This window comes from Quercus robur, chromosome 2 (assembly GCF_932294415.1).
Source record: "Quercus robur chromosome 2, dhQueRobu3.1, whole genome shotgun sequence".
In the NCBI taxonomy this organism is placed as follows: Eukaryota; Viridiplantae; Streptophyta; class Magnoliopsida; order Fagales; family Fagaceae; genus Quercus; species Quercus robur.
The window spans coordinates 86896489-86923483 of NC_065535.1; the positions used below are offsets into that span (position 1 = coordinate 86896489).

A 26995-nucleotide genomic window follows, 5' to 3' on the forward strand; every position below is an offset into this window, starting at 1 on the left:
AATCATTTAATCATATATATACTTCAACTTGTGCCACACTTTCTCATCTAAAGACTGCAAGAAAGCTCTCATGCGTACTTTGCAGTATGCATAGTTAATGCCATCAAATAAAAGAGGTATAATTAAAGACCGTCCTCTATCCATGACAAATAGGGGTCAATGGATCAACATAGTAAAGATTAAAACATAATCAAAGTGTGCCTGCTCTAATACCACTTGATAGACTAAATACGAATTGACCATTTGTGATGAATTAATTGATTAATTAGCCAAGCTTATTAATTAATTAAATTAACATGCAAATGCATGGTTGCACAAACAAATCACCAATTAAACTAAGTGCAGCGGAAAATAAATTGACACAGTGATTTGTTTACGAATGAGGAAAGCCAACACGGCAAAAACCCAACCGAGTGATTTTAAAGTCACCACTCCCGAGAATCCACTATTATCAAAACAAGCGGTTTCAAGTAAGGAAATCTCAATACTTTATACCAACCTACTGTTGAACCCTTACCACAATACCCAATTGGACTTATTCTGTAGTGACAATCTCTCCTTGTAATGCACGGCTCCGAGTACGTGACTAACCAATTGCGCGAATCCAGTACGTGACTTCAATCACCAACTAGAGAAGGTTGTTAGTTGCAAAGTTATTCAGTTCATCTAAATGATGAAGATCGAGAAGATGCTTGGTCACAAAACTCAACAATGCACAAACACAGCAACTTTTTCACAAGAAATATGAACTAAGGCAAATCTTATCTCCGGTCACAATTTGCTTGAACAAACTTTGCTCAACACTTGTGCAACTTGTGTCACCTTTAACAGCCCTTAAAATAATCTTTTTATATGTCTAGGGTTGTGAGAAAAGAAAGCCCAAACACATAATCACTGATTGGAGTCAAAACAAAACTGAAACTCTGTTTTTCATAAACCTCGACAGATAGCTATTTGTCGAGCTGCTGTTGAGCCACGGGGCTAGAACAACTCTTAAAGCTTGATAGATGCTAGCTGTCGAGTTTTAATGACATGCACTTTCTCAGCATGAATCTTAGACAGACTTGCATGGCTTCAACACTTGATCTTGAAACAAGGTTTCTTGAAGTATTAAACACATCCTAGATCTACCCAAATACAAGTAAAGTGCGTTTTGTCAAAAAATTAGTCAATTACATAAATTAATGACATATGTTCCTAACATGTGAAACAAATATGTCCTAACAGCAGAAAAGTCAGTCCTGTGGTGGAAACTGGAGAAAAGTTCCTTCCGCGGCATAAATAGAGGATAAGCCCACTTTGCAGCGTCTTCCCTTGGACTTGAACTCAACGTTTGTACACAAACTAGTAGCGACAAAATGGTACTTTGGAGCTCATTCAGCAGAGCGCCAAGCCCAACTTCCTTCTTAGAAAAAGCCTAGACTAAGCGTTGTCCAATAACATCAAGACACGTGTCTAAGGTACAAGAAACGTAAAAAGAACCCTCAACAATAATATAATAAGAACATGCAATCCAATTGTTAGATTTTCAAAATTCTTATCCAATAAAAAAATATAAGAGACGTTTGAAGGGTTTCACACTAATAGAATGGATTGATGTGAAGGTAGTTTTTATTGGGTTGCTGGAACTCATGTTAGTAACTTACATCACACCACTCTTATTATGGATTGCAGTAACCTCCTCAATCAAATCTTGTACATGTGAAGATAAAGCACCACTTTTGTGAGAGTCGTGAGGCAAACCAATGCGCATATGACATGGCTAGGAAAAGACCTAACCTAAGCCATGGTTTTGTTGTTTATCATAGTCCTTCTATGGACATCTGTAATTTACTTTATTTTATGGCATATGAGATTTGTATTTTGTTTAAAAATATTAGGCAAAAATACTATTTTAGTTTCTACATTTTGTGGTCACTACTCTTTGTCAATTTGGCTCCTAAATTTGGATAGTAGTCAATTTGGTCTGTGTTACTTTCACTTGCAGTCAATTTGGTCCTTACATTTTGGTAATAGTCAAATTGGTCCATGTTATTTTCAATTTACAGTTGATTTGGTTATTATTATTTTCAAAATTACAGTCATTTTGGGTACAATTATAGATTTGTTTTGATTGCTGAGTTGATATATACGCCTACTAAAGTTAGAGATTGGTAAATTTGATTTATGTTTTTGTGTATGGTTGCCAATAAAGTGCTGGAAAATGCAAAGAAAAAAATGATTTGATTGTAAGTTAAAAATAACATCGACTAAATTGGCTTCACTAAGAATGTAAACACCAAATTGATTGCAAATGGTACTGACACTATTATTAGCGCGTGTGAGAGCGAGTAAGAGAAAACCAAAGAAGTTACCTATGTTAAGGACGTTGGTACACGCGCCCACTTTGTGCTGTCTCTCCGGTCCTTCTCCTTCCAATTCCGCTTCCTCCAACCTTTCACGCCCTCCCATGGCCACTTCTGCTCGAATCGCAGTCATCGGAGACATCGTGAGCTCTCTCTCTCTCTCTCTCTCTCTCATTTCTCTTTATGTAAATTCAGAAACCCTAGCTCCGTGTAAAATAACGGTTTTTTTTTTTTTTTTTAATGAAAATTTGGGGTTTTTGAAGCGTAATGATTGGAATCTACAAGAAGATACAAAGGCACTTCAATTTCTTCAGGTATCTCTTAACCGCTCTGTTTTTACTTTCTGTAATTTGCTGTTTTTATATTGTTGAAATTAAACCGACCTAAAAACAGTATTTACTTCACCAACCGACCTATGACTTTACTTCACCATTCAGTTGGTCAACATCACCAAATCTGACTGGAGCTCCTGCGGCCTTGTACAATCCAACAAGCCAAGTTAGTGGGGATAGTGGTATCGCAGCTTGGATTCAGGCAGGTGTGTCTGCCAAAAAATTGGTACTCGGTGTTCCATTTTATGGCTACGCATGGAGACTAGTGAATGCTAATGACAATGGAATATTTGCACCTGCTAATGGAGCTGCTTTATCAGATGCGATAACTTATAGCGAAATCAAGGATTTCATAGCCCAGAATAGTGACACAACAACAGTGTATAATTCCACGTTTGTTACAAACTATTGCTATTCTGGGACGACATGGATTGGTTACGATGATACACAGAGTATTTCTACCAAGGTTACATATGCAAAGGGAAAGGGATTGCTTGGCTATTTTGCGTGGCAGGTTGGTCAGGACAAAGATTTTGTTCTTTCTCAAACAGGTAATTCGTATGATCAGTTTAATTGTTTATATATCCTATATACTTCAACTCGTGCATTTAAATTTCGTCATCAAGACCCGAGCATATAAAAATCTGGCTGATTTCTGAGGTGCATGTATAATGTTTCCCCTAAATCTAATGGCCTTATGGTAGCTATATCCATATTGGTTGCAACTTGCAATGTATTGCTCTTTAATGTTTCCATCAATTAAAAAAAAAACACTAATACCTTCATACATTAAGTAATACCTTTTGAGAAATATTTGGTTTGCGAGCCGTGTTTGTTATATACACATTTTAATAACATAAAAACGTGACTTTAAATCACGTTTTCAATTATAAATTGTGCAAAACAGGTTTTTGTATTGTTTTACATAGTTCTGGGTTTAATTACACAAGGGTGTGAGAAAGTTGAAGAATTTAGTAGAGTTCTAGCTGGTGGCGTAGCTAGGATTCTAGTTTAAGAGGGGAAAGATGAAATAAAGAGTTGAAAGCAAAATCAATTTCAATTTTTAGTTAGTATGATTAAAAAAATACTTAACTGATTAATCAAAAAATTTGTCCACGTCATCATGTTTTTTTTTTTTTTTCTTTTTCTTTTTCTTATAATTATTTATAATTTTTTTTATTTCATATTTACACTTCTCCAACCTTTCTTCCTCCCTTACCTTTTCATCTCCCCACTACTTCTCTAACCTTTCTCCTTCTCTCATTCTCTCACCTTCTCATCTTCCCACTACTCTCTACATTAATATCATTCTTCATCTTTCCCTTCATCTTCCTCTATTTTTGTCTCTTCTTATTCACACTTTCTTACTATAAATTTGTCACTATCTCATTCATTCCATGCATAGTTTTTCCTTACAAAAAAAAGGTTCTCTCTCTCTCTCTCTCTCTCTCTCTCTCACACACACACAATTTTTGAGTGGATTTTTATTTTTTATTTTTCTTGCATCTTCGCTTTAGGTTGATAATTTTTTATATTCTTTAATCTACTTTAGGTTAATGCGATTCAGTTCTCTCTCTCTCTCTCTCTCTCTCTCTCTTTGATTGTTAAATGTTATCCTATTGCATTATAAAGGATTAAATATAAAAATATAATATTATTCTAATACATAGCATGATTTGGATAATTTAATTTGGTAACTACTGTAATTTGATAGCATGATTTTTATAGTGCTCAATTTAAATGTTAAACTATGAGACTTTAATCATTTTTGTTTATTTTTTAATCTTTTGTGGTTGACAAAGTACTCTATAATGCAATTTATTTAGAGAAAAGCAAAGGTTGGCTAAACAAAAGTTATTGGATGAGAGACAAATTTTATCTTTCGCAATTTTACTTTAATTATTATTATTATTATTTTATAACAATGCATATATAAAAATTTAATTCTTAGATTTTGCTAATAATTGATTATTTGATAATATGTTTTGGGTGGACGAAATTACAATTTCCTCAAAGAAAATAACCTTAGTAGATTATAAATAAAAAAATTTTTTCCTAATTGGTTCAATTAATCATAGTTAAGTTTTATTAATTTTTTTAGTTACTTTTTTCAGTGTTTTGGATTGTAGGCAGAAAAAATAAGTTTGAGAAAGTTTGTTTAAAACTAAAAGAATAATTTCTAAATTTTATTTTCTTTTTAATGATTCACAAAATGTTATAAATAACTTTTATTAAAAAATAAATATTTTCGTTAAATTGCCTTTTGAATTTTTGAGAAAAATTGTATTTTTTTTCATTTTAGTACAACAAAAATTATTAAATTTATGATTTATGATTGTTTTTGTGAATGACTACCAAAATCTCAAGGGATGGGAATAGGGTGCGCATATTTTCAGGCAATGACTTTAACTTTTTGCAATTGAAGATCGATCGAAATCGATGTCAAATTAGGGGCGCAGATGCCTCCACTAAAAAATGATACAAAATTAGGGGACGAGTAAATAACCAAACGAGTGAGAGAACTAAGATCACGGTAAGATTCCTCTGATACGAAAAGAGATTTAAGATTTTCACTTTTCCACACTGTGAGAGATTTGAGTTTTGGGTACGACTCTAAGGGAAAAGACCAGAGTGAGTCAGAGTCATCCGTTATTCCCAAACTTTCAAGAGAAGGATAGTAATGGCCCGTTGTGATCTGAAATGTTCCTTCGATTTCAAGTAATTTTATTGTAGTGGGTACGCCACTTCCTGGGACAGCGAGACACGTCATAAGCTCCACAAACGACTGCAAGAAGATGCGACCTCCTTTAATACTGAGGTAATACAACTTGGGTGGTAATTCCTTCAACACAACCTTATCACAATCACTTAATTGCAATTCATTGAGAGTTGGAGCTCTAGGAACTGAAGCAACAAGTTGCTGACATTTTGCAATGTAAAGTTTGATTAAAGAGGGAAGCTGACTGGGTAGACCACCGCTTAGCTTGGGACATTCAATTATGCAAAGCTCTTTGAGAGTAGAGAAAACTTCAACACCATCTTCACGTTCACCTTCAAATAAAAACCATTCCTGCCACTCTGGCATGTCTTCAAAGCTTAATACTTCAAGGGATTTAAAAGGCTTAATTGTAGAAGAACCATCCCCATAGAACTCACGATCCACACGCAATACAAAATGAAAACCTTTAATATAGAGTTTCTTGAGGACAGGTAGGTGCCCAAGTGAAGGCAAGGATGAGCAATACTTACAATTGGCAAGGCGTATAGACACCATATTGGAGAGAGAACAATCTTCTAACCAATTGGGAAATTTTGTACCCCCGTAATCTTCAATGGTGAGAGACTCCAATTTCAAATGAGGACATAATTGCTCAAGAACATGTCTTTCCTTTTCTGAATTTTCATTGTCAAAGCCACATTGAAACACCAACCCAGATAAGTACTGCTTATCCTTCAAATTAACCTCCCTTGCATCTCTAGCATGATGAACATTTTGCAAGTTTAAAATGGACAATGCTCCAGAAAGATGATGGAGCTCCCCTAACTCCTTAATACTAGACCCAGAATGTTTGCCCACAACAAAAGTAGTTAATTTCACAAGATTTCTCAATTTACCCATATGCAGCGGCATCTCTTTCAATTTTGTACCAACTAAATCCAAGTGGCGCAAGTTGACTAATCTCCACATCTTGCTAGGCAACTCAATAAGGGACTCACATTTGAACAATAACAAGGTTTGCAAATTATACAAAGTACATAGAGAATATGGTAACCTTTCAATTGAAGTGCAACTGAGATTTAAATAACATAGATGTTTCAAATTGCCAATAGAATTAGGTAACTCCCTCATGTTGCTATAGCTAGAAAATGATAGTACTCGTAAGCACTTAAATGTCAACAACAAATCATCTATCATCATCGTTGATATCCTATTCCGATACCATAGATTCAATGACAAATCTAATCCAAGGAAGGTTCGCAAATCCTTGGCCTTGTAAGACACCTTAAATTTCTTGGAGACATCATAACTAGTTCTAACATATGACAAATGGCGAGTCTTTCTTGTGATTACACAAGACTCATTGTTCTCTAGCTTGAAACAAAACTCTCCGCTTATATATATTGCCAAGTCATTGACTAGGTCATGCATTATGAAACATGATTGGTTGCTACTTGATCGTTGAAAAAATGATCTAGATACCAAATCATCAAAGTATTGTTCACCTATTTTTTCCATCCTTCCATTTCCTTCGGATTGTTGTAGTAAATCTTCAGCCATCCACAGTAGGACCAATTCTTCCTTTTTAAATTCATAATCCTTCGAAAGGATTGAGCAATAAGCAAAACAACGCTTCAAATGTGGTGGGAGGTAGTGGTAGCTCAATCTTAGAGCTGGAATGATACTATTGTTTTCTGTTGGTAAATCCCATATATTACTCTTCAAAACCTCTGTCCACTTTCTTGGATCTTCTTCAAACCGCAGCAAACCCCCAAGTGCTTTTGCAGCTAAAGGCGAGCCTTTACACTTTCGGATAATTTGTCTACCAATTTCCTCAAGAATGGGAAATTTACTAGAGCTTCCATTTCTAAATGCATGTTTTTCAAATAACGACCAACATTCTTCACTTGACAATTCATTTAGAATATAAGCTGAAACTGTGCCTACATTAGATGCGACTATTTTACTGCGTGTTGTAACAATAACTTTAATCTCCAGTGCCCCACATCTGAAAACTTTAAGTAACTCAACTGAATCATCATATTTTTCATTCCAAACATCGTCTAAAACTAGGAAAACTTTCTTCCCCTTGAATTTCTCTCTAATTTTATTTTGCAGCAAATTTATGGTTTGAATGTCACAAGCAGATGAAGTGACCTCTTCAAAAATTGTTTTTGCTATCCTAAAATAATCATAAGTTTCTGAAACGCAAACCCAAGCTTTGAGGTCAAAACTCTCCTCAACTCTTTTGTCATTGTACATAAGTCGAGCAAGAGTTGTTTTACCAACCCCACCCATACCTACTATGGGAACAACACATATACCATTATCACTCGCATCATCTGATTGGGATATATCAAATATCGCCTCCATATCCTTGCCTCTACCAAACACACCATATTCTTCAGGGCAAGAAGTCGTCAATGGTCGAGATGGTAGTTCAGCAGCAGCAACCTTTTCTAGACGGAGGACATCCTTTTGTTTTGTAATAGATTCTAGTTGTTCTAGAATGTTTTCTAGTTCGGATTGTATCCTTTTGTCAAATGAATTAACAAAAGTAGTAGAGAGAAAACCCATTACCTTACTAGTACTAGTGGATTCAGCTTCTAACTTGCATCGCAAAGCTTCGTAGCCAATCTCATCCAGGAGGTCATCTGCAACATAAACTGCATCTTTGAGCTCATCCAGCCACCTTTTCACAGCTGGGTTTGTAAATTGCTTCTCCTCCGCATCAATGAGCACTGCATCAGCAGACATCAGCTCTATCTTCAGCTTTTGCACCAAACGATGAATCAGTTTCCTTCCGTTGAGATAATCTAGGACCTCGCGAGAAGCCGCTCGGTCAAACGCCACCTGAAGAAATGCTGAGAGAACAGCTCCACCCACCAAGGCCCCAGCCATAGTCTCTGTTCTTGGTTGAAAAAAAGAGTAAAGAGAAGTGAGTGCAATAAGGCAGAAAACAGTTTATGGTGTAGAAGACTAACTTCTTAGCAGATTTAGATAGATAGAGGTTCAATCTATTCGGCTGCTTGACTTCACTCAATACGCGTGAATGATCAATAAAGTAGTGATTGGCACAGAGTGATTGGCACAGAGTGAATAATATAATAAAAAAGAAATCCTATTCGTTGGAAGCAAGTGCTTGGCTATTTCTTTGAAAATTATTTTCAGCATCTTTCAACATTCTTACTTTATTGATAACAAATTTTCCCCCCAATTTAATTAAGGAGGGTCTCAAGGAAAAAGGGCCATTTACCACACTATATAGATGAACTTTTTTTTTTTTTTTACAAAATATAAATTTCACTTTAGTCTAATTTAATTGTATAGGTGCGCAAAGCTCCCTCCTTATTAAATTGCACATTATGGTAGATCTCTCATTGATCATATGATTATTCTTTTTCTTATTTTTATTTTACTTTTAATTGTTTTTTACAATATTAAATATATAAATATATTAGTTTTACAAACTTATTTTATGTGGTTTTAATTTTACATATTCATCTTCTTTAATTTTGATATTACAATTAAATAATAAATTAATGAAAAAAAATATTATCCATATATATTAATCTTGAGCAATTTTAACTTTACATATAATTTTGCTTTTACATGTTCATCTATTTTAATTTAGACATTTATAACAAAAAAATGAAATCAAGGAAGAATAAGAAAAACAAAACAAAAACAAACAAAAAATCTATAAAAAGATATTCACAAGTCTTGCTTAGTTTTTCATAGGAAAAAAGGTACAACTTGACAACTGCCCTATAGGAGAGTTTGAATCAAATGTGTTATAGTTCTCCTACTAGAGGTTTGTGCATCCATTGTCCCATTATTAACTAATCCAATGTATTCCTTGCAAAATTTTCTTATCATTTTATTTACATCACTAAACACTACGGATGAATTTTTGATTCATTGGTGTTCGTGAACTGCACGTTGTGGTGGATCCCCACACGACCATAGCACCTTCCAGGAATGTCAATAATTCACAAAGATGCCTCATTAGTGAGGGCTATTGTAGATCCCACCAACTGTAAAAGGTGAAAGAAACACCATATGATTATTAGGAAGAGGAATTCTTATAAAATAGTAAGTTTCAGGTTATAACTCATTATCAGATGGTCTCTATATAATCTCATCAAAGTTTTGCGATAAAAAGGACGAATACAAAGATTGTAATCAAATGGATTATATTTACGTTATTAATTTATTACTCAAACCATTATTTCTTTGTGATAGCAATCAGCATCTTTTTTTTGAACCATTAAGTTATTCTCAATTTGTTTCAATAAAAAACTTTATGTGAAAATTGTTTTTTGAATTTTCTTACATTGTATAAAAAGAAACTGGTCAAAGAAAAAGTGAAAAACTCTTTCTTAATTTATTTATTTATTATTATTTTTTTTTTGCTAAACACTTAATTTATTTTATTTAGCTTAGCATAAGATAGACTATTTTTCAATTTTTTTTTGAAAAACAATTCTTGCAAACTAAATAAGAAAAATAATTTTATTTCACGCAAAACTAAATAAGAGAACTTACGAATTAGTTTTCAAATTCATTTTAAGGTCACTCCTAAACCTAAGAAAATAGGATATTTTTTTATAAAAAGTCTTTCTAGAAAATTATTCATTTTTAAGAAAATGTTGATATCCAAACAAACAGGTAAAAGCTTAGATTATTAGATGAAAAAAATAAAAAATAAAAAATATTAAGAAAAAGTGGGATAAGAAAAGAGAAAGACTTCACTTTTGGCTAGGCTAGGTGTAAGGCATTTTCCCTTTGAGCCTTTACTTTTGGCAAAGTGAACTTTATCCTGATTCATCTTTGTCGGTGAGTGGAAGTAGCTTTCAACCAATTGCATAGACCTTGAAACAAAATTTGATTCTTTATTGAAAAGACCTTCAAAGAATAATTTCTCCCAAAGAAATCTAATATTCAAGGGTTTGAGTAGTAAAAATCTCAAAAATATGAACCCTTGTCCATCTTAGAGAGAAAAAGTCTTTAAAACAAGCGGAATGGTGACGCATATTGGGTACTCTACTATTCAACGAGTGGTCCACTATATAGTAGAAGCATCTTTTAGCAAACCTATTGTCTTAAACATTGGATTCCCTAACCATAGTGGCCTTTTTTTAATTAAATTTTTAATTTTGGCAAAGTGGAGTTGATTATGAGTAAGGAAGTCAGTCTCGTATTAGAAGTTGTACCAGTTTGACCAATGGAACGATATATTTTGGTACCAGTTAATACCGGTGTATCGTTTTGGATTTACTGCTATTTTTTATATTTATAAATATATATATATATATATATATTATAATAAAAATAAAAGTTTACCATAAAACATTACCTCAATTTAGAACATATTATTCATGGTTTTAAAATTTAGACTTTAGCATACTAAGAAAAAAAATAATACTAATAAGTTAATGCAAATAAGTTACCATTTTGCCTTTACAAAAATTCAAAAATTACAAAACTGGAAAAAAAAATATTTCTCTACCGGCCGATACACCCAGTACTGGCCGAAACACTTGAAATTGGCTACCACAGCTAGTAGCCGATATTTAAATCAGTACGAAACGTTGACGTTTCGGTATTGGTGCATGTATTGGTATGGTACATACTGCCGGTACCGATCGATACGGTACGGTATCAACCACCTTGATTATGAGTCATCTTTGTCGGCCTGTGATTGTAGATCAATGAGTTTTTGGCAAAGTGGAGAAGTTAATTTTCATCCAAAGGAAAAAGAGTTTTTGTTAACTTGTTATGCAAAAGAATTTTAAAAAAGAGTCCAAATTTGGTAAGGATAAGTAGGGATTGTAATTTGTGTTCATGGGTCGGGTTAATGTCGTGTCAAGCCATGAGTATTCAACTATATGGGTTAACCCAAACCCGATCTATTTAGTAAATATGTCAAGAATCTTCAACCTTAACACAGCATGTTTACTAAACAAGTCGACCCAACACGACATGTTTAATTAGTTTAATTAACAAGTCATGTAAATGTTAATACAAATTACTCATTTAATTACTTGTTTGATTAATAAGCCATATCTTACTTGAATAACCTGTTATTAATTTCCATATATCTAAAATTAAAATACAATTACAACCATAATTATAGTAATAAACACATAATTACAACCATAAATTAAGTAATAATAACAAAAGCTAATACATTTATAAGCTAAATGGATCAAACGGGTCAAATAGGTTTGCATTTTGAACCTGAACACAACCCATTTATTAAATGAGTCAGCTGTATTAACCCAAATATGACCCGAACCCATTTAGGTTCAACTCATGACCTGTTTATAAATGGGTTAGTCATGTCGAATTCACAGGTCATGTCAGATTTTGTCATTCCCAAGGATAAGGAACATAGCCCATGTTTTACATTATTCAATAAGAAATTGTCACATTAAATTTTTGCTTAAAACTTAATACATCCTACTACACCTAATAACATCTTAATAAACTTCCAAGTCCCAATTTGGTTAGATTTTCAAATGAATATTACAATTGATTCATGGGTGTGGTTGTACTTATTCTTTAATATGTGATAAGATGATATAACATGTTAGAATTGAAGAGTGTAAAAATTGGATTTTACACCACATCTTTGTAGAATTTAAACTATTTAAAAATACATGTCGGAGTTGCACTAACAAGTCTCAGGAGACTTGGGACTCTAAAACCATTAAGGCCCAAATTTGCTCACCATTGCAATGATGTTCGAGGGATATTTCCTCGTGAAGAACATTCAAGGAAGTGAGTGGCAGAAGCTGAAAAGATATGAACCCTATATCAATCTAATTGTTTATTTTAATATTATTTTGAGAACACACTTTCAGCCCACTATATATAAAACTTGAGATTGCAAGTTAGCTAGTGACAATTTGCAATTTAGATATTATACCGAAGAAAGTAAATATAATAGACTCATATTTTATTTTGTTGGACATGAGGGGCAAATGAGAAGTGCGTTTTACAATTTTGGACGAAGTGCAATATTGTAAATTTCTTTTGGTTTGTTGTTGTTAATTTCAAAAGGTATCATTTTCGGCACAACCCAACGCAACACTCATTCTATTCTTCTTCTTCTTCTTCTTTCTTTCTTTTTTTTTTTTTTTTAATAAATTTTTTTAATTTTATTTTATTTTTTAGAGGTATATAGAATTTCTCTTTTTTTCTCCCTTTTTTTCAAAAATACGATAGAATGTCAACCTTTGACATCTAATTTATGATAATTTCTCTTTCTTATCAACCTTTGACATCTAATTTAGTTCTCTCTCTGTCATTTGTTTTTAAATGAATTTAGAAACCCTAGCTCCGTGCGAAATGACAGTTTTTTTTCTTTCTTTTTTCTTTTTCTTTTTTGAATGAAAATTTGGGTGTTTTGAAGCATAATGATTGGAATCTACAATAAGATACAAAAACACTTCAATTTCTGCAGGAATATCTCTCTCACTCTTTCTACTTTGAAAAATATACTTATTTCTTTTTGTAATTTGCTTCTTCTTCTTTTTTTAGTATTTCATACTGTTGAAATTAAACTGACATAAAAATAGTATTTATTAAAATGTGGGGTTTGTAATGTTTAGTAATGGATTAAAGTTCCTAGCTTTGAACAATTTCAATAAACATGAACTATGATTTAAGCTATGAACCTAAATTGGAAGCTTTGAGGAAACATTGAGTAGCTGGTGGTTAGTGTTGAAACCTTGGTTAGAGTTTTATATAGGGAGAAAAAATTGAGTGGTAATTTAGTAAGGATTTATGGTATTGAACTCATATTTTTGTTAATATATAATCTCAGTAGTGACTCACATGAACAACTTGTTGAGCAACTATGTAGTTGGAATTTAATTAACTACTACTAATTGTTTATAATTACATGGTGAAGAAGTGAATTATGTTAATTAACTTATAAATACACCCAAAGAAAGAGAGAGAGAGATTTTAGTTAACCCAATTCTTCTATGCTCTGGATTAATAGTAAAAAAAGGATATGTTAATTGAGGAAGTAAAATAAAGTATGACCTCAAATAGAATAGAATGGTAGACAAAAATCCATATGGCTGACCATTACTAATCTATTTAGGGTCAATAAACAAACCCCATAAAATTTGGAACTGAGACTTGATTGTTGTTTTATTAATGGTAAACTTAGATTTCCCCGTATAACCTCTTTGTTTATGGTAGTTGTTAAGCTTTACATGGTGTAAATTTCTATGGATATTTTGCCAATTACATACCTATTGAAATACGAGTTGTATGTCGAGTTTTTGAGAAACGAACCAAAGAATTGCCTATTTACCATATCTCATTTGTATATGTGGCAACTCCTTATTGGCTGCATTTTGTTTTTTTTCATGTGTTGTCAAATGCCCCTTGTTAAGGAGAAGGTATTTGATATCAAATGCTACCATGTCAGCAATATTAAAATCCAATAAGTATAAGACATGTCAGTAAAAAAATAACTACCCCACTAATAAATGAAAGATATATGTTAGTGGGTGGTTATTTTTACACACATGACTCTCAATTATTAAGTTTTGATACGAATGACGTGGTATTATTTGATATAAAATATTTTTTCCTGGTTAAAGAAGCTAATCTCTTTGCCTTGGCCCTTTGGGTTTTCTATGGTTCTATCTCACTCAAATCTCTCTTTTTGTCCCTCTCTCTCTCTCCCCTCCTCCATAGATAGTTTTGACCTCAGTTCACTCATAAGAGTATTTAGTAATCATTGACATCGTAACCATTGACCATCTCCAATCGCCGTACTACAGTCTTAGTACTCAACTATAGATCATTCTCTTCACGCGCGCACACACACACACACACACATATATATATATATATATATATATATATATAGTGGCAGGTTGATTCTCAACCCAAACCTGCTCAACCTGTGATCACCGTGTACTACTTACATCTAGGTAAAAAAATTTTAAAATTTGTACTTCAAAAAAGTGCAATTGAAAACCATTAAAAAAATCACCTTAATATGGGCCAAACTAAACTAAAATTGCTAAAATCTGTCCCTCGAATGGACATCATAAATATCATTGCTTAAATTGCTCATTGGCCTTTATGCATATAACATGCTAACATACTGGATATTTTTGGCCTTATTGTGAATAATATAGCCTTTTACATCTGATCTCTTAATTCTAAGCTCGCTCCCCATGCATTTGAAGCTGTGACAAGAGTAAGAATTACACTTTAGAAGTAAGAACATCAAAGGATAAAAATGAACAAGACAAACAAGAATATTAATAATCATCAATCAAAGATGCCATGTATGTGAACGTGCAGACAAGGGTAAAATTTGCCAAACAATATAATTCTAAAAACATTTCAGGCGAATAGCATGCGTTCAAAGTTAATTAGTTAGTTGAACTCTTTTTTGAAGTCGAGTACAGCAAAATCAACTTTCAATGGAAGTTGAGTTTACTATACTCGACTTCCTACCAAAAATGGATTAATAAAAAGAGGAAAAAACTCGACTTCCTACCAAAAATAGATTAAAAAAAAGAGGAAAAAACGATTTTGACTGAAAGACAAGTTTACTATAATCGATTTTGGCTAGAAGTCAAGTTTCTTAAAATCGATTTCCAAAAAACAATCCCACTAACTAATTAACTTTGAACACAAGCCATCCGCCTAAAATTTTTCTAGAATTATACTGTTTGGCAAATTTTGCCTGCAGACAAGTATAAAAGTTCAAGATTTCAAACATCTACTATATTCTTCAGCTTTCTCACACCCTTGTCTAATTAGACCCCCCAAAACTATTTAAGCCGAATATTATAAAGTTCCCACTAGTCTTTTTTTACCATTTTTTTTTTCATTGATTGAAACATTAAAGAGCAACATGGTTGCAACTTGCATCTCATAAATCAGCCAGATTTTTATATGTTTGGGTCTTGACAAAAGTTAAATGCACGAGTTGAAGTATATAGAATATATAAATGATTAAACCCATATTTATCAAAATAAAAATGATTAAACTCATACGAACCTGCTTCAGAAAGAACGAAATTTGGGTCCTGACCAATTTGCCACGCAAAGTAGCCAAGCAATCCAGTTCCCTTAGCATATGTAACCTTGGTAGATGTACTATTCGTATCATCGTAACCAATCCATGTCGTCCCAGAATAGCAATAGTTTGTAACAAACGTGGAATTATACACTTTTGTGGCACTATTCTGGGATATGAAATCCAATATTTGGCTATAAGCTATTGACCCATCTGTGGATATAGCAGCTCCATTAGCCGGAGCAAATATTCCATTGTCATCAGCATTTACTAGAGTCCATGCGTAGCCATAAAATGGAAGACCGAGTACCAATTTACTGGCAGAAACACCAGCTTGAATCCAGGCTGTGATGCCACTATCTCCGCTAACTTGGCTTGTTGGATTGTACAACGCAGCAGGAGGTCCAGTCACAGTTGGTGACCAACCAGGTGCAATAAAGTCATAGGCCATAACATTGACCCAGTCCAAGCTGTTCGATATATCCTGAATTGGATAAGTCAAACCGTAATAGTTTGAAGAGTAATAGAAAGCTGCAACCAGAAGCAATGTTGTATTGCCAGAGCTTGTGGCCTCACTAACCACTGCAGCTCTCCACTCGTCTAGAAGTAATCCAAGGTTGGTAAATTCAGTAGCTGTAGAAGGGTACTCCCAGTCAAGGTCAAGGCCATAAAAGTTGTATAACCTAGCTAGTTGTATAGAGGAATTTATGAATGATGCGCGAGTACTTGCTTGGCTAGCCATAGCAGCAAAAGTTGTGGCATTAGCGCCTCCTCCACCAATGGATAAGAGGGTTTGAACTGAAGGGTTTTTTTGTTGCACAGTGGCAGTGAAGGTTGAGAACTCGGCTAAGTTTGAGGAAGAAATGGAAACTTGGTATGTGGTTGGGTCAAGATCGGCAAAGGCACAAAATAGATGGGTGAAGAGTGTGGAATCTATGCCTGAAACAGACAACCCTGAGCCAGGAAACCAGTATGCGGCTTTCACTTCAGTTTGTCCGGCAGAGAATTGTAGTTGGAGAAGGAAAAGGAGAGTGTAAAAAATATAGGGAAGGGATTTGGAAGCCATTGAAGGAATGGTACTAGTAGTACTGGTTCTATTGGATAATATTGCTTGGTAGCATGGAGATACATATATTTTTTATGTGAGTCCAATTATAGATCCAAGTACGGAGCTTTTTCTCTTTTAATTTCTCAGAGTTTTTTATATGATTGCTTCGTGGATTAAATTATTAGGTAAGCAAATCATGTATAAGATCGCGTGTTTGAACTTTCAAGTTGAACTTTAGACTCAACGACTGTTTGAAACTTTCAATGAAGACTCTGTGAGGTAGTTGACGGGGCACACAGATTGTAGAGGTCTGAAAATGAAAGGTATTAATTCAATTTGCTGATGATGCAGTGTCGGTGTGCTCTATCGATGCTATTAATATAAGAGTGTTAAGAGGCACCTTACAATGCCTGTTAAGAAACAGTTTTTTGTTAATTTTTTTTTTCTTTTTTTTTTTGTTTAAAAAGAACTATTATTAAACAACTAAGCCAAAATGGCTAAGTTAGAGGCAACAAACCTACATACACTTTCCCCATTCAGTGCCGGCTCAAGGCCTAGACAACTTAGGCCTAGGCCTAAAGCCCCACAACAAATAAAAATTTTCCCTATTAAAAAAAGGTCCTGTCTCCCTTGGTAAAAGACCCAAAATTTTATAAAAATATAACATTTTTTAAATAATTGGTATTTTTTTTAAGAGTGATGCTAAGGATACCATAAATTTTTATATAGATTTAACTGCATATCACTAATCACATAAAAAAGTAATTCAAACACAAATAAATTAAGTTGTTGAAATTCATCAATTACACACATAATCACATTTATTTGAACATTTTGTAGTATTTTTAGTATTTTTCTTTTTCATTTCTAACAAGGCTTTTAAAATAGGAAACCAATAAAAATTTAACCCAATTGAAACCCTAAGATGTTTCAAATAAAATGCTACAAATGTTATAAATCATCAATGATGACTAATCTCCTACTAAGCCATACACCAAATAATATCTATATATCTCTTTCTCTTAAAAATAATATATAAAATTAAAATTTAGATTACAACTGTACTTAACTATGCATAGTCATATATCCTAGTTAAAGTAAGTTCCTTTTGATTCAACTATAATATTCAATCTTCTATATGAAATTAACCTTAGTTTAGCTAGTATTATTCATCAATTTCTGTATTTACATCAAATTAGCCTTAATTTAATTAGTATTATATAATTTTATTTAATTAATGTTTACATATAAAAAGACCCCATATAAAATTTTTGCCTTAGGTCCTAAATTTTGTTGGGCCGGCCCTGTCCCCATTAGTATCAAAATACACAAAATTTGCTATTATATCAAATGGGGGAATATCCCAAACTACAAAAGGATCTTGCATCACTCCTCCTATCTTAGCCATAGCATTGTTAAATTATTTTGCTCTATGTCTGATTTATAACTAATTTGATAGAATGTAGAGTCAATAAAGCTAACTTTTTAAGTTTCACTCCTTACTTTAATACTATTTTCAATCACCTCATCAATTTATACTAATTTTTTATTTAGTGAATCTCACAATAAATCATTCTTAACTACGTTAACATTTCACTCATATAATCCAAAGAAAAAGAGATAGATCAAGAGCATGAGCTGAGCCTCCAGTAACAATCAATCATGTTTTCTTTATCCAATCTTTGACTCTTCACAACATATTATAAAACGTGTACTAAACAATAATGCACCCCCAAAAAATAGGATTGTTTTAATTTGAACTATAGTTTTAAAAATGAGATTGGTCAAAGAATCGAAAAGAAAGTGATTTCCCATTTTTTGATCTAATCAGGGTTGAACAAATGGTCGATACGATGAAATATTAAATAATTTATTAAATAGTTTTAAAATTTTTAATATAAATAACATAAATGTATGATAACTCATTCATTTTTTTTTCTTAAAAAATATCCAAAACATATAAATGATTTTAAGTGAGTTTTCATGATTTTAAAATATTAAAAACTTAGAAGAAAAAAAAGTGTATTAAAGATTATACTCTTTTTTTTTTATGGGTATTAAAGATTATACTGACATTATACAATATACTACTTTTAATTTTTGTCATATAAATGCATATATATTATTCACTAAAACAATAATTAGAAGAAAAACAAAAGTCACGTGTTGCGTTAACTGTTAGTGGCTGCCACTCGAAATTTAAAAATGAGGCGGCTTCAACTGTGAATATGTGAGGCAGCTAGCATCATTAATGAAATGACCCACCTCTTTCATTTTCCACCACAGATCTTCCACTTCCGTCGCTTCACATTGATCAAAGGTTGTTCTTCAAATTGAGGGTAATTTGGTAACGCTATTCTAGTAATGTTATTTGTATTTTTTAAAAATATATGTGGATGAAAAAGTGTATAAAAATACGTATAATGTTATTTAGACACAAAAAACTATTGTTTAAAATACTATACCAAACATCCCTTGAATTATGCTAGAGACACAACTTTTAACACAATTTTGTGCCACAACTCACTATATGACTAGTTGTAATTGGTAAGAGTATGTCCCCACATAGTCCACAGATATGCTCTTACTAATCACAACTCGTCATATAACAAGTTGTGGCACAAAATTCTACTAAAAATTGTGCCCTAGCATAATTCCTTCAAATTGCTTGCTGCTAAGGTAGGTTCATATTTTCAGGTGAGTGCTGCTTTTTCAAAATTGTGCTATAATCCTTAACTGGAATTTGAGCCAAGTGTCATTTTGTGGATTTGGTTGCATCTCTGGCATGTCTAATGTGACATCAATACAAGCATGTAAATGCACGTGCTGACTAGATAAATAGGCCATTTGTAAGTTTGGGCGGAGCCTGATTGTGCCACTGTTTCTAGCAGTTTTGCTAAAGGTGGCTTAAGTTTATGTGGTTCATTTGTTTCCACTTCGTATATATTTGATCCACTATCTTGAATTGTGGATGTGTCGAGCAAGTCGAACAAGAAGAGTGGTCACTTGCGTTGGAGGTGATTAGGTTGGTTTTAAGGTCTGCTAATTTTGTGAATGTTTTGGAGATGATTTCTTTTTTAAGCAACCTAAATGAGATTCTCTTAATTAACCAAACCAATTAAACATGTATGAATTCTAGCTTCGAGGCTTCCCTCTCCCCCTCCCCCCCCCCCCCCCCCCCCCCCCCCCCCCTCAACATAAATAAATAAAGGCATTATTCTGATGACCTGTTTGTGGGACTTAGCAACTAAAGAGGTTGGATATCGAGCATTAAGAATGGCCTTGTATGAGAACTTTATTGTTGTATTTGCTGTCACTATGCCTGCAAGTTTTGTGGATTCATCCTCTTATCTTAAAGGTTTCTCTTCAAATTAATTTGAATAGAAATTATCTAAACTTGTTTTGTATTTTTTTATTGTGTATGAATTTTGAAAATCTAACTGTTGGATTACATATTCTTTATGTTCTTAACATGCATGTCAAATTTCGTTTACATCGGATGCTATTTACTATCTAATCAATAACGTATTTTTTTGTGTATAATTTTTTATTATAAAAACTTGAAATTTAAACATGTCATTGATTACATTTCTATTGATCATTGATCTTCTTGAAATTTCACAAACATGAAGAATTGTTGATGCCCATTTTTTGAATCTGTACCCAAAAGCCCATATGGAGGAAAGGCCAATGAAAAGCAAGGCCCAAAGACCCACCAAGAAGACCAAAGAGCAAGAAAGGTCCAAAGAAAAAAGTGCAAGGGAAAGCGATCTACAGCAAAATGCAAATCTGCAATGGAATACAGTTCTTCATCCAAATGGCTTTGATAGATCAAGGTAAATTGGGTCTAAGACACTTTTGATCCAGTTAACATTATTTGGCCCACAAAGGCCCAAATTCTTTTGTATAAAAGATAGGTGTGAAAACTAATATGAAGAAGCACAATGAAAAGAAACAAGGAACAGCAGGAAGTATCAGTAGTAGGAATTGCGTGAAGGAAAGAAAAGCCAAACTAAAGGAAATGACAAACACAACTAGAAACGCATGAAGAAATAAGACAGAGACATGCAGCAGAACAAAATAAAGCTAATCTGCTACAGCAGAAACAGCATGGGAATGAAAGAAGACAAAAACATAAGATAGTGGAGCAAGCACACAAGGGCCAGAGCACTACCAACCTATACCTAGCCAATACAAGGGAGGTGGGCCCACGGTCAAGGGGATTCAGAGGGTGTGGTTTGGTGGTAGGGGAAAAATGGGGTCTATATTTGGTTTCCAGCCAACTTCTTTTGGGAATATACCCTGCTGGGATGTTATCTTACCCAAAAGAAGTAGTAGATGGTTTGGACCATTTGATGCATGCCATAGAGCTAGGTAGTGAGGTAGCCTAATCCTTATCCATTTTGAACTCAAAGATAGAGTTATACAGCAAGAACAAACAAAAATGAAATTTTGTCACGAAATGAGTAATGGTGCATTAAACATGAGCAGTGGTAGTGGTCGGGCAACCAATGGGTTGGTAGGTAGTCCTGAAGGAATGCCCACAACAAGCCAAAAATAGTTGATGAAGCCCTAGAGGTAAAAAGGAGAAATCCATTGAATTAACTCACTATAAAAGAAAGAGGTAGCCATGGATGAAAATGGAGGGAAGCACCTAAGGGGAGAAACCCATGGTAAGAGAGCAGTAAGAGCCTAAGGGAAGCACTTAGAGAGAGAGGCACCTAGGGAGAGGGAGATTCAAAAGGGAAAATATCCAAGGGAGAAAAACAACCCACGGCAAGTGAGTAGTAAGCAACTAAGAGTAAAAAGAACGAAGAGAAAGAAAGAAAAAAAGTGGTAAAAAGAAGAGAGAAAACACGGCAAGAATAGGGGCATACATCAATAGACCATCTTTTCCCTCCCTCTTAGCAAACTCACTCTTTAAAGTCCCCAAAAGTAATAGCTAGTAGCCATTTAGGCCTATTCTCCAAAATGCACAATTTTGATGGCAAAAGCCTATGACAAGGTTGTTTAAGTTGGGATTTGGGTTCTTTCTTAGTTTACTTATCCTATGAGAAAATTCAATACTTGATTTTGATTGCAAATATATTTGATTTCACTCGTTAGAACTTATATCTGCTGTATTTAGTCATTCTGCTGTAGCACGTTTTTATCACATTTGCTGCATCAGTTATCCTGCTGTGGTATCTCTACTTGCTGCACTAGTTATTTTGTTGTAGCACATTTTTATTATGTTTACCATGTTAGCTATTATACTAGTTAAACATTTTCTACTGAAACTTTCCTATTTCTTTGTTATTACATGTTTTACTTTTGACACGAACTAATCATTATATTGCCATAAGTATATATACATATACATTGTAGCTTATGTTCTGTCATATGTTTTATATAAGTATATGTGAATATCTATAAGTATATATACGCATATATGTATGTATATATTTGAGAATATGCTAACCTATATAAACTAACATTTGTTTTATGGGTATTTTCTTTGAGTTTTAGATTTATTTATGTGCAGGAAGTAGAAAAATATTTCTGCAGTAAAAAAAAATGAAGAGTAGTCATTCACGTTGCAGAAAAGTGCAAAAAACTTTACTACACAGCAGAAGATGTTACTGCACAGCAGAAAGCTTTACTGCGAGCAAAAAGCTTTACTGCACAACAGAAGGTTTTACTGCACAACAGAAGGTTTTATTACATAGCAGAAAGCTTTATTGCGCAACAGAAGATTTTATTGCACAATAGAAAGTTTTACTGCACAGCAGATAATAGGCCAAAAATGAATTAATCATTTGTGATGAATTAATTGATTAATTAGCCAAGTTTATTAATTAATCAAATTAACATGCAAATGTTTGGTAGCACAAAGAAATCACCAATTAAACTAAGTGCAGCGGAAAATAAATTGACACGGTGATTTGTTTATGAATGGGGAAAACTAACACAACAAAAACCCCACTATGTGATTTTAAGGTCACCACTCTTAAGAATCCACTATTATCAAAACAAGCAATCACAAGTAAAGGAATCTCAATACCTTATACCAACTTACAGTTGAACCCTTATCCTAATACCCAATTAAACTTATTCTATAGTGACAATCTCTCCTTGTAATGCACGGCTCCTAGTACGTGACTAACCAATTACGCGGATCCCAATACGTGACTTCAATCACCAACTAGAGAAGGTTGTTGGCTGCAAAGTTCTTCAGTTCATCCAGACGATGAAGATCGAGAAGATGCTTGGTCACAAAACCCAATAGTGCACAAACACAACAACTTCTTCACAAAAAGGATGAACTAGAGCAAATTTTGTCTCCGGTCACAATTTGCTTAAACAAACTTTGCTCAACACTTGTGTAACTTGTGTCACCTTTTACGGCCCTTAAAATAATCATTTTTATATATCTAGGGTTGTGAGAAAAGAAAGCCCAAACACATAATAATTGATTGGAGTCAAAATAGAACTAAAACTCTGTTTTTCATAAACTTCAACAGATAGCTATCTATCGAGCTGCTGTCAAGCCACAAAGTTGGAACAGTTTTTAAAGGTCGATAGATGCTAGCTGTCGAGCTTTAATGACAGGCACTTTCTCAACTTGAATCTTGGACAAACTTACATGGTTTTAATACTTAATCTTGAAACAAAATTTCTTGAAGTATTAAACACATCCTAAATCTATCCAAATACAAGTAAAGTGTATTTTGTCAAAAGATTAGCCAATTACATAAATTAGTGACATATGTTCCTAATATGTAAAACACATATGTCCTAAAAATCCCCCCCTTTGGCAATCCGTGACAAAACCACAACAAACAAATGAACATATGAGAGAAGTCATAAATCACTCAACTCATATTCACTTATTGAATACAATAAAATCTATTCTAATACAAACTCTTGAAAAATTTTGCAAGAAGAGAGTTTATGGCAAGTAGACTTTGACAGTTTGTATTTCTAAAACACTTTAAACAAAACTCATCAATGCATCTTTGTGTGAAACAAAAATAATAAATTACATACAAGTAATAAGAAGTATGTACATAAAGAGAGAAAAGAAACAACACATGTAAGGGTAGGTGAAAGAAACATACATCAACATATAAAGAAAATAAGTACAATGTATGTCAATAATGGTCACAAGACCCATATACAAGAATAAATGTATCTAAAAAGGAGAAAAGAAAAATATACAAGTAATCCTCACTACATCTCTCAAATATCAACACTCCCCCTAACAAAATGGTCCTATACTAACTCTCCCCTTAAGTATGACTACTCTCATATCCAAAACTACTTCTCATTTTTGTCACAAGTGACAAAGGGTAAAAATGTCAAGTAGACATCTCATCTGTATCGGAAGAGCTAGCATCTCCATCATCATCATCCTTAGAAGCAGTAGCATCATCATCATCCTCATCCTCAGCCTCAGAAGCCTCTGGAGTAGGTGGAGGAGAAGTCTCAGAAACGAAGCCACCCATGACCGCTTGCCGTCGTGCAATACGGCCAACATGGATGTTCACCTGATACAGCTCAGTAAAGAGTGTATCAAGGCAAGCATCCATGCGCTGAAGCTGCGTTATGATGTCCCTGAGAGTCACATCGCTAGAAGAAGATGAGAGAGAGGATGTGGATGAAGCAGATCGGGATGGAGCCGAATGGGTGGGAAAAGCTACTGACCAAGACTGCCTCGACCTAGACTGCACCTCGCTCCATTTAACGGTAGCGGCGTCTATGGCACACATGTAGGTAAAGTGATCAGACACTGGAAAGGGAACAGAAAAGTGGTGTAAGATCCTTGTGATAGCGAAAGGGGATATGAACTTATCACGGGACACCGTATCCCTATAGACATCTATGATAGAAAAAATAAAGTGAGAAGGAAAATTTATAGTAAGATGCTTAAGAAGGGACAACAAAAATCGAGCACGAGGCTCTGTGATAGAGTTATAATGAGATAGAGGGTGAAGAACAAAAGTCATGACCATGTTCAAAAACCGAGAGCCTTTTACAAAGCCCAAATAGTAAGTGAACTAACACTCACCCCAATCAGAAGGGCCCTCACAGAAAGCAGACATAAGCTCGTTTTTTGACACAGTCATCAAACGCTCACAACCAGGGTAGTTAGGAAACTCTACCCTAGGGACACAGAGCACATCCGCAATAATCTGCAATGTGATAGCAATGCGTGTACCTTGAACGTAGGTGATAAAATAAGGTACTGAAAAATCAAATCCATGCATGTTGGAGTAAAACTCCTGGATTAGCACGGATGGACATGTGACTGGGACGCCACACAATGACTCCCAACCTTGACTATGAATGACAATGGATAGGTCAGCGTCGGCGAAGTTCACCAGGATGACTTGGCGTTCAGAATGAATGCCTCGTCGAGAAAAGTTCACTGAAAAGGCCTTTCGAGCATCCTTATCACGAAACTGAACAGATGAAGGAGTAGGATCAGACGAAGTGGATGCCCCAGAACGAAGAGGGTTCTGAGACGGAGTAGACTTGCGTTTGGGTGCCATAGACATAAACTAACACAAATAGAAGAAAGAGGGAGAGAGACAATTAGAAAAGTCCCAAAAACAATTCAAATATATCAAGATATATTGAAGGGAAAGAACGTATGCATGGGAATGCATGAACATGTGACATGCAATATAAAAAGCATCATGGGCTTAGCCCAATCCAATTCTACCAGCACACAATCAGTTGCACACATCTAAATGCATGATAATACTATTATAATGCTCATGTGATGCAATGCATGAGGTTTAAAGATCGTTTAAATAAAGACCCATCCCAAAATTTCAACAAAAACTTAACAATTTTGAAAAACCCCAAAAAATTTTCAAAAACCCCAAAACTTAGGTCTAAATGCATGAATAATGAGAGAAAAAGAGATCATACCAAGTGATTTGAAGCAAGGAAAGGCCAAAAATCATGTGGGTTTAAAGGTTTTGAAAGAGAAGTGAGTGTTTGGAAGGTGAAGAGACGGTTCTGTCGAGAGAGAGATCGAGAAAAGTGAGAAGAAATCGCAAACAGTGCATAAATAGGAACTTCATAAAGCTCGATCGATTGGGATGTGTCGAGGAGGTGTCGAGGTTTAAACGCGTGTCTCACTATCGAGCCATCCATCGAGGTTCTGTCGAGGAACAATTCAACAAAAAAGTTTATAAAGAAGCTCGATCGATCCACCTAGCTGTCGAGGAGCTATCGAGGATCCAGAAAGTTTGTCAATTAATCCACTACCTGTCGAAAGGTGTCGAGATTGCAATAAAAAAAAAACAGCTGAAGATCTCGATATATAAGCCAGGTGTCGAGAGGTGTCGAGATTGCTTAAAAACAGTTTTTCAAGAAGGGAAAAACACAAATATGAATGCAATCAAACAAGCAACTCAACCAAGGATCCAAACAATATTTTAACCTCTCAAAAACATCTCTCAACAAGAAAAATGTCAAGCATTTTAATCCCAAAACACACACACATACTAAACAAGTCTAACCAATTTTATATTCCAAAAAGAAGTCAAGACAGTTTAGTGAGCATACATTAACACATGTAAACCTTGTGATGGTCAAATCACATTGTACATGCACATGTATCAAGAGTAGCAAAGAATATTGCGTGTTGTGTATGAAAAACATCGCAATATTGCATAAGTGTATACATGTTATAATGATTTGAGGTATGAGAAAATCACTTTAACTCACACACAATCATAACTGTTTGATGGAGACTATCACCTTCGAGGTACATCCTATAACTCCTACAACTCCTAAAATACACACTTGCAATCATATTTAAAACATTTTATTCTTTTTGCTTTTTATTTTTATTTGCATATTTTTCTTTTAAGCAAACCATGCATGGGCATATAAGAGATAGAAAATAAATACCCAATGATGTTAAGTTTTTAACATTGCACTTTTGTTATGCCAAAGCATATAGATGTCATTGATATTGCATTTTCGCTATGCCGAAGCATACAGATGTCATTTTATGATTGGTGAGTAACAGTGGTGAGTTGGTTATTTATGTCTTTCTCTTAGAATTTTCTAGTTATTCCCGTTAAAAAGAGTGATATAAGTGTTAAGTACAAGAGATTACTTAATCTGACTCATTACAAACACGAGCCACAAAACTCACTTGCTTAGTTGTGCATAGAGATGCTCATCTAAGTTACAAAAGATACAAAGTTTAGAAAATTTTATTTCAATGGTCATCCAAGGTACACAAATACCAATGTACACATAACACACACTGTTTCTGTATTTTTCTAATTTTCCAATTTTTTTTATTTTTATGAAAATCAAAATAAACAAAATTAAAAACAAACAAAAACATGTTAAATAAATCAAAGCATAAAAACTAGACTGAATCAAAAAAAATAAAGCAAAACGCACAAGTAATGCAAACAAAAACAAGAAGGGAAAGAGAGAAACAGTGATAGAATCACTTGGAGCCCTTTTCCT

General features: G+C 33.9%; 2 protein-coding genes across 25 annotated transcripts in view; one reads left to right on the plus strand and one right to left on the minus strand.

Annotated features, from left to right (window-relative positions):
- Positions 1 to 16626, minus strand: part of LOC126715576 (class V chitinase-like) — an 87680-nt gene extending 71054 nt beyond the window's left edge. For 3 of the 4 annotated variants that reach the window (XM_050416235.1, XM_050416236.1, XM_050416234.1), the window contains exon 1: positions 15445 to 16626. In XM_050416235.1, coding sequence (XP_050272192.1) covers positions 15445 to 16528 — 1084 coding nt within the window. In that variant the 5' untranslated portion in view covers positions 16529 to 16626. Of the gene's footprint in view, positions 1 to 14448; positions 14621 to 15444 lie in introns of those variants that run through there. The other variant, XM_050416232.1, reaches the window with a different exon arrangement.
- The window catches only part of LOC126715577 (uncharacterized), a 55433-nt gene that overhangs the window by 20431 nt on the left and 8007 nt on the right, over positions 1 to 26995 (plus strand). For 2 of the 21 annotated variants that reach the window (XM_050416240.1, XM_050416238.1), the window contains exon 1: positions 2279 to 2488. The exons of 13 other annotated variants lie outside the window; for them this stretch is intronic. In XM_050416240.1, coding sequence (XP_050272197.1) covers positions 2294 to 2488 — 195 coding nt within the window. In that variant the 5' untranslated portion in view covers positions 2279 to 2293. Of the gene's footprint in view, positions 1 to 2278; positions 2489 to 2559; positions 2660 to 26995 lie in introns of those variants that run through there. 6 more of the 21 variants (XM_050416253.1, XM_050416248.1, XM_050416260.1 and 3 more) reach the window with 4 other exon arrangements.